The following is an 8,986-nucleotide window of genomic DNA, read 5'->3' as shown; positions in this document are numbered from 1 at the left end:
TATATTGGCAAAGCAATATTTTTTTTTACTGTTGAGCAACTTTGGTAGTCTTTGGTAGACACCTCGGTCTACTTTCTCCTTTTCCTGTAAACGTGACATGCTGTATGGGGTTACATCTTAACTTAGCTAAGTTAGCTGTTTTGCAAACATTAGCTAACTTAAGATGTGAATATATGTTTCTTTTACGGGTCCCCCAGCAATGTCTTTTAAACATCTTCAGAATGTGGTTTTCTTTTCAACATATATTAACCTTCCAGGCTTGTTCAACTGTTATTGGAGCACGGACTGAAAAGGGGCGGGACTAAGGAAGGGTCAATTATTGTGCCTAAAAAGCATCAAAATTATTTAATATTGTCACATGATGAACTATGAAATATATTTCCACAAACTGTACTTTTCGTCTGTCGCTTTTTAATCTCTAAAAATGTATGAATGAAGCCCACCACCACCAGCATCATCTCCCCTTTAATCATGGAACACTGAAAGATCAGATGACTTATAAACTATCAAATATACTTAAGTTGAAGTGAATAAACTTAAATCAGTCATTAATTAAGGTATACACAATCTTTTTTAACTATGCTGAGGTAATTACAGAGCTGACTTTTTCCCAAATAATAATGATCAACTTTGGATAGAATTGATATTTTTTCATTGGAGTATTTTGCTTTCCTGAATAACATATTTGGACTCTGGTGAATTCCTATCGACGTCATGTAGGCTGAAAAATCTGTTTTATCTTTTATGTTTTCTGGGGAAAAAAAACTGTCCTTAAACAATCATTTCCTTTTCATCTCCTTCTTTCTCTTTTTTGCTTTACCTCTCTTCTCCCACTGCTTTAATCTGTGTTTTAGCATCCACTTAACACTGTCACAGCATTGTTATGTCTGACTACATGCCCTCAGTGTAATGTATGGTGACCCAGAGGTTAGAGGTGACATAACAGAGCACCGAGACAAAGGCTGGACACTGTGTCATCTGTCAGACCCCATGCTGCTGCCACCACCACTACCAATTGGGGCTTTCCTCAAATTAACCCCAACACACAATCAGTCAGACATTCAGTCTGCTCTATCTGCTGCATTTGATTCTATCTATCTATCTATCTATCTATCTATCTATCTATCTATCTATCTATCTATCTATCTATCTATCTATCTATCTATCTATCTATCTAATCTGAGGACAACACATGTGGGACAGTTGGCGACAGTGTGAGGGCAGATGTCAGTCACAGTGAGCTCCTTTGTGCGTGGAGCAATAGACCACCTTACTGCTGCACTCTATTGTCATTCATTTGGTCCAGTGGGGTTTGTTCGTTTTTACTGTGGGCACACAGTCTCCAATTCATCACCTGGCTACAACATTTACTCACTAGATACAAAGGGACACACGCACTGACTGGACTGATGCACTGACTGGTGATAACTAGATGTGGACACACAGGCAGGCATGCAACTGGCTGCAAAATGTTAACCAAGACAGCATCCATGGATCAGTATCTGCATTTTACAACTTCACACTTCACTGAAGTGATAGACACTGCAGTGATAACACTTTTGGAGAAGAGAGGCAGCAAAATAAAACAATGTATGAATGCCACAGCTGAAAAACAAATCAAAACTTGTATTTGATTAAATTTCAATGCTGAGTACAAAAAATTGATAAGCTTTTGACCAATTTATTGATTCTTAAATGAGATCTTAGTTGCAGACATAAACCAAAATCAACTATTTTGTTTCCATGCGCTGATTTTTTATTTTTTAATCATGAAAAAGCAGACGCTCAGAGAACAAATGAGGACACTTTCGCTTACTTTTTCCAGCATTACATAACAGTAAAAAATATTATCATACATTATAAATTAAGAGAGTATAACATTTATTTCATACACAAATAAGCTCAAATCTACAATGATAAAAATAGTTTTGCTTTTCAAGCCCAGCCGATGCAAGAAAACCCAACATAATAATAATAATAATAATAATAATAATAATAATAATAATAATAATAATAATAGTTATTGTTATTATTATGGAATCATATTGCAGAGTGAAAGCTTAAAGCCACAAACAGACAACATATTTTAACATATTATAAATAGATTTAGACACATTTTTGCCAACAATTTAAATTATGATGAGCCTATTTAAATAGGCAGATTATAGAATAACAAGCTTTTTTCTTAAGCAGCATTTACACAAAGGAAAACCAGGAGATCCTACCTTACAGGCCTGATTTATTATTCTCTCATGGCATTGCCACAATGTTCCTGTGTGGATTTAGTTTTCTTCTAATATTTGCATCGTCTAAAAATCCTTCAAAATATTACACTCAATTAGAATGGTTCTCCCCTTCAGCACTGAGGAGTTGATTTCAGCTCATACAAACTAGTTCCAGGGCCGATATTCTGGATTTAAAACTGTCAGCCCGGTGTAAGGAAGGTTTTGTCCGGCGTTTTTCTGTATTTTTGGATTGTCCTTCTGTAATCCACTCCCTGGAGAGGACGGAAGAACTGTGCTTTCCAAGATTTCTGCAGAGCAAGAAAACAACTCAATAAATAACCGACATTCCAGACGAAAACAAGGAAACATTTTCCAGTCGACAAAATTTATTCATCCGAACTGATAAACCAAAGGCAAAACTGTAAATTATACAGAAAAAAACCAAGAATCTGTATAACAATGATTGCTGCCGTTAAAAGACACGATTCAGATATTTATAGAGACAATAAATAAGAACTCATTATGGTATATTAGTAAATTGTATTTAACATATATTCTCAATATTCGATTGTGGAAATTACTTGCATTATTTTAATGCGTTTCTTATTTCCAACTTATATCCACACACACAACCCCTAAAATAAATAAAGATTAATTTTAATTTCTTACTTTTGTGACTTTTCATGTGGTATTGAAGTTCCTGTTCCTCTTGGAAAGAAGCTCCGCACAGGTCGCAGGGATACGGCTTGTCCCTGGCGTGGGTCCGCCGGACGTGGCTGTCGTGGGCGGCGTGTGAGGCGAAGGCCTTCCCGCAGTGCTTGCACTTGAAGGGCCGCTCTCCGGAGTGCTGACGGATGTGTGTTCGCAAAATACTGGAGGCAGTGAAGGCCTGCAGGAGAGGGAAAGGGGGAATTCACAACTGAGTATATTTTCGTTTTTTTGCTGCGTAAAATCCACGTTTTTGGCACCAATATGATGACAGGATAACAGATATTTTTAGACCCTCACAATTCACACACGACCACTGAGGTTTTTGTTTGTTTGTTTGTTTTTTTGTTTGTTTGTTTAAGGTTTGAAGATAAACGACTTAATTGCATAGAGTATGCAACAAGTGTTGGTTTTAAAAATACAAAATAAAAAATGACCAACATTTTATTTTTGTTCTACTTTTTTTTATCGTTATTTTATTATCATTATTATTTTTAAATATGTTTAATCTTTTAATTTTCTAAAGCCATGCAACGCCTCCTGACGTTAACCTCTTTAAAATGACCGTAAAACCTCTGGCCTCCTGGCGCGTTGCCTCAGTCCCGATAAGGAGAAAGGGGATTAGGTTAAACAAAACCTTCTCTAGGTGCATAAAAAGGGGAGGATATCGGGAGAAAAAAAAAAGAACAAAACACACTTCTGCTCATTCCAGAGCCGTAAATTAAAAGTATAATCTCTGCAGACAAAAGGGTGGGTGTACATCTGGCGATAATTAGCATGTAAGTGTCTCCGCGGAGCGTGTCGGTCCACAGGAACAATAATGAGGGACTCACGCCAAATGCACCATGAAACGAGGAAGCTGTGAATGGATCCAGAATGGTGCAGAAGAAGAAGAAGAAGGAGAAGAAGAAGAAGAAGAAGAAGGAGGCCTGGAGGTCCTGTAGCTTATAGAACCAGAGAGGGAACTAAAAATTATTTGTGTAAATATAACTTCCGTTTGTAGTTTATACTGTATATACATATATATATTCCCATTTTTTATATTGCCTCTTGCTGTATATTGCTACTATCTTTATATTTCCTCTAGCTTGCATTGCTTATTACTGATTTGATATCTCCTTTTGCTGCTGTAACACTCCCATGGTGGGATTAACAAAGGATTATCTTTATTTTACCTTAAATGTACCTTTTTTTTTTCTTCAATGAAACTATATTGTTAGATGATACATGTTATGTCCACAACTCATTTTGTTTTTATTTAACAATATAATGAACTCGAACTCTTGCTTCAAATTCTTGCTGAATATTTTATTATTTTTATTTTTATTTTTTTTAAAGAGAGTCCCAGTCACTTTATCTTCCACAGGTCGGATGATTAAGGGCTCCATCATTTTTAAATACCACTCATTTTAGAGGTTAATTCTATGCGATTAGTCGACCGACTTCACGAAATTATAACAGCTACAGAACTATAGAGCAACAGAGCTTTGTAAAAGGAGAAACAAAACAAAACAAAACTAAAAAAAAGCTTCTTACCTTATTGCAGTAGACACACTTGTATGGCCGCTCTCCTGAGTGCACACGCATGTGTTTGTTGAGACTGGACGACTGTGAGAAACTCTTTCCACACACTGAGCACTGAAAATTAGACAAATAAAAAAAAGATCAGTATGATAAAAGTTATTTAGTCGTTGAAATTTATCGCATAAGACATAAATAAATGTACATTTTTGTAGAAGTTTATCCAGATTTAAGGCTGATCTTCTTCTTTAGAATGGTAAAAAAAAAATTGCAGTATTATGTGTAATAATATGTATATATATGTTTTTTAATAATTCATTTTGTTGTGATGCTTTAGGCTTTATGTTTACCACTAACTTACAGTAATTTGCTTTTTTACGAGGCCCCATAAAAACCTGAAGCATCCGTCCAGCGATGCTGCAGGGAGCTGTTCTTTCAGCACCACACAAACTTTTTGCATCCATCTGACCACTTAAATGCTCGATGTAATGATGTAATGATGTGGACGGCTTCCGTACTTTGTGAGGCCTGTGTTTCTCGTGAACATGTAAGATGTGGATCCTTAGTCTGTCCCTCTTCTCGAAGGATCTGTTGCAGAGGTGACAGGGGAACTTCCTGTCGCCCTGGTCCACGCAGCGTGTGTACTTCAGGTGTTTGTCTCTGTAGTACTTGTATGCAAACACCTTCCCGCATCTGTCACACTTATAACCCTCACCAGCGTCTGGGGGGAAAATAGAAAAATAATGTTAAGTATAATAGAGGTAAAACTGACCAAACAGGTGTTAAAGCAAGAATTAATGTCAGACTCTGACCTTCAGCAGGAGGAGCCGCGTTGTTTTCCTCTCTGGGGTCTTTCAGGGTGAGAGGGATGCCGAGGAACTGCATGTAACAGTCTCCGTACCACACCAGCAGCTCCTGTCCGGGTCGGATCTCTTTACAGGCCTCATAGAAGATCTGACCCTGCACCTGGACAGCAATCAGGTTCTGCTCGTCTGGGAAACGAGCACACTTTACTAAAGACATCCAGTTCCCTGAGCCTCCTCTGCCGTCCACAAAATGACTCAAGCGGCCGTTTTCAAACACCTGAAGGCAGAAAAAGAGTTAATTGATATTTTAATGAGTTATTGAGTTGATATAAGTACGTGGAACATACATTTTGGGGAAAACTGCAACACATTACCTCCCACATCAGCGTGTTGTCGTCGTATGTTTTAATCTCGCTCGTATTGACCAGTTTTCCTTGGAAAGGGCCGAAACGCGTCCCTTTAGGGATGCTGCTTTTGTCTGCGAAAATTCCGCGGTGTGAGAGGTTTCCCCAAGCTGTCTGGAGGATGGTTAACCCTGCAAGACGGAGTCAAGACAGTGTCAAATCTCAGCCATGTGAGGTTGAAGACAACAAGCACGTTACTAGCTTGGTCTTTTGTGTGGTTCAGGGAATCAGCCCCCATGAGAAATGTCCTAATGTCCGAAACGTCAGCACTCTTTAATAAATCAATGCAGAGCTGATAAGGTGTGCGGGAATTTATTTTTTTCTTTTAAATCTCAACCGTGCGCCATGATGAGTTCAAATGCACAGAGTTAAATCGGATTTATTATGAATAGAAAGTTGGCAGGTTCTTACCTTCTGGAAGCTCAAGTGTTTCTTTGTCCAGTGAAAGAAGCTGAGAGTCAGAAACTGAAAAATAAACACAGACAATGAGCAAATGATAAATAAAAGTCATGGATTACTTTATCTGTTTTTCTGTCGAGCTTAAGAAGATATAGATGACTATAACTGTTATTATTTGCTAAAAGTGATCAACAATGTTAGACTTTTAGACCTATAATGGAAAGAAAGAACATTTCTGAATATTTTACCAAAGCACAGATTTATCTTTTCATGTAAAATTAAATGATCATCTGATAACTTAACCAGAGGTCTCACCTGACTTTTCGGGCAGGGTCAGTCCTGATATAGCATGACCCACGTTTTGCTCCTGGCTGCCGGAGTACCCGTACAGAACCATGAACAAGTCGTCCTCGCTAAAATTGTAAGATGTGCGCGTCTTTTCCGGAGTCAGCCGAAACAAACTCTCCTTCGGCGGTGTGGAAGAGGCAGAGGAAGAGGAGGACCTGTCACTGGACGGGCTGCTGAAGTCTGAAGACAGCGGTCCAGCTGCGTGCTCCGTCACCACAGCTGCCAGCTCCTCTGGTTTGGAGTAGTGCGGCTGCCCGGGCAACATCTGGCTCAGGTAGGGGAAACCAGATGTGCTCAACATGTGTTCGTGCAGCACCGAGGCGTGATGGTGGAACGGAGGAGCTCCGAGCGGCAGAGACGCCTGAGTGTCCGAGACCAGCCGGCCGAGCGACTTGAGCGGGTGGAGGAGGCTGTGAGTCCGCGGGAAGAAGTCCATGTAAGGGTGGTGGTGGGGGCCGGACAGAGGAGCAGGGTAGAAGCCCCGGGCAGGACTGCCCTTCAGCATGCCGGCGTGGTAGCTCTTGTCCTTCAACACTACGGGGATGCTGGACAGGGACACCGACATGACAGCACCGCAGGGAGGTGAAGCAAAGGTTCAGATGGAGGTGGTGGTGTATCCTTCAGAGAGAGAGGAGGGGGGACGGAGTTATAAAAGTTTAATGCAAGAAATCTAAAAGAGGAAACATGACATCAGGAGAGGTTGACCACAACTGGATTAGTTATTTTGATTTGAGTAAACCTTTAGTGTAATTCACCCTGTGCAATATCAATACTTTACTCAAGTTTACTCTGATTTCAACAGATGTTCTATGCGCAATGATGTTAATTCAACTGTTGTCTGTGTCTTGTTTATATGTATTTTTTATTGTTTTGCTCCCTCTTGTTTATGTCTTGCTTGTTTACGTATTTATTGTTTTTATTTTATTATATTTTTCTATCTCTGTGCTGCTGTAACTGCAAATTTCCCCTTTGTGGAACTAACAAAGAATTATCTTATCTCTTACGTTTTTTAATTATTTATTTATTTATTTATTTTTTAAAGCATAATGTGCAGCATTTTCCTAAAAACCACAATGCATAGACACTGGTGGTGTCTGTATCTGCAGAGACCCTCCCTGCATGTTTTTTTTTTTTTTTTTTTTTAAATCTCTCTTTATTTTGCTGTGATTGGGAGCTTCGTCAGCCCAAAACATCACTCAATCAATGATGTTAGATGCGTTTACGAACAACTCGGAGAAGTCCAGCTGATTCTACACATCCAGTACAAACTTAATAAACTGCATTATACTCATGAAATATATTGTAAACTACAGATATGATTTAAATGAAACAAGAAAACAAGAACAATGGGTTGCATTTTAATTACTGACAATCAGACACACCTTATTTTTTTTCTCAATAAGCAAAACTATATTTTAATGATCTTAAACTTTCACAGCACATCTAGAAAAATCTCACCCACATATTCTGGACTGCTGCAGATGGAAATATTGGCCAGATATTGAACAAAGCTATTGCACAATAAGTAAAAATCAGCCCACAGTGAAATTGGACGGGCGAGTTTGCAATATTTCCAGCTGAGAGGACACACACCGGCTGTAAACGACCGGCTGGAAATGTGGCGTGTTCTTTTTGGGAGCCGTTTACCAATCAGTCAGTAAATAGAGAGACAAATCAGGGTCATGACACTAATTAAAGAACAGTCGGTCAGAGCAGAGGTCAACATTAATGAAGCTTTTTATGGACTTTACAATTACCGTATAATCATGGTAAAAAGTACACCACTGATGCAGTATGCGAGTTAAGGAAACTGTTAAATAAAATAAAACAATAATAATAAACAAATAAAATAAAACAAGGATTCGGAATTTAACAAAAGATAAATAAAAATGGATTTCAAACCTATGAACAAACAGTAAATTTGACTATTTATATCCTATAATATTTTTTCAGGAGTATACAAATAGGTAAATAAAAGAATAAGTCACAATTAGCTCAGCGAGTCCTACACACTCTAAACAAATACGCAGAAAAAGGGCAGCTGCAGTGATTTTTCATAAACTGTAAAATGAGCTTACCTTGTTAAATAGATTACAGATGTTTTACAGTGAAGTGGCCTCTGTCATGTCCACAGGCTTCAGTTTTAACAACCTCCTGTGCGTAAAAATCAGTAACAGCCGACAAATCTCCAGATTGTGCAGGTTTAAGCCCAGCAGGCACAGTTCTGTTGCTCTGTGGTCATCTGAGGGCACCTCTACTGTACACAGTCAGGTCTGCTGGACATGTTTCCTCAGCACCTTCTTCCTATTGGCCGGGCATCAGCTCAGCCTCATGCATCTCAATGCACCCATAGGAATACATTTTCTCAGGGACAACCCACCCACCCCTTTACTTCAACTTCTCCACATCAGCCCGCTTTCTCTGCTTCACAATGAGGCTGATGGAGAGAGGTTCCCAAACATTTCCATACGAGGAGGACCCCCAACACACACACACACACACACACACACACACACACTTGGCACGATTTTATCTGAGGCCCCCCTGTGGAGTAAAGACGTGTGTTGTTATGACT

The 8,986-nt window shown here is 39.0% G+C and overlaps 1 protein-coding gene across 1 annotated transcript; it reads right to left on the bottom strand.

Annotated features, from left to right (window-relative positions):
- Positions 1 to 1,733: 1,733 nt before the first annotated feature.
- On the bottom strand, positions 1,734 to 8,624 carry prdm14 (PR domain containing 14). Its single transcript, XM_084747205.1, has 9 exons — positions 8,490 to 8,624; positions 6,379 to 7,029; positions 6,076 to 6,129; positions 5,635 to 5,795; positions 5,267 to 5,537; positions 4,973 to 5,175; positions 4,470 to 4,571; positions 2,895 to 3,114; positions 1,734 to 2,533 (listed from the first exon to the last, which is right to left on the bottom strand). Exons 2-9 carry the CDS (start codon positions 6,974 to 6,976, stop codon positions 2,391 to 2,393), a joined length of 1,752 nt encoding a protein of 583 aa, XP_084603331.1. The 5' UTR covers positions 6,977 to 7,029; positions 8,490 to 8,624; the 3' UTR covers positions 1,734 to 2,390.
- Between the last annotated feature and the right edge of the window lie 362 nt (positions 8,625 to 8,986).

Source organism: Lutjanus erythropterus, chromosome 21 (assembly GCF_056507025.1).
Source record: "Lutjanus erythropterus isolate fLutEry1 chromosome 21, fLutEry1.hap2, whole genome shotgun sequence".
NCBI classification, from domain to species: domain Eukaryota; kingdom Metazoa; phylum Chordata; class Actinopteri; order Lutjaniformes; family Lutjanidae; genus Lutjanus; species Lutjanus erythropterus.
Note: the sequence above shows the minus strand (reverse complement) of the source record. Positions and strands in the feature narration are given on the sequence as shown.

Excerpts from the sequence above, each read along its gene's own strand:
- prdm14 (XM_084747205.1), bottom strand. The coding sequence starts at position 6,976 with ATGTCGGTGTCCCTGTCCAGCATCCCCGTAGTGTTGAAGGACAAGAGC. Across the intron at positions 5,176-5,266 it reads CGCGGCTCCTCCTGCTGAAG|ACGCTGGTGAGGGTTATAAG; the intron begins GTCAGAGTCTGA and ends TTTTCCCCCCAG. Across the intron at positions 2,534-2,894 it reads CCACATGAAAAGTCACAAAA|AAATCTTGGAAAGCACAGTT; the intron begins GTAAGAAATTAA and ends CTTGCTCTGCAG.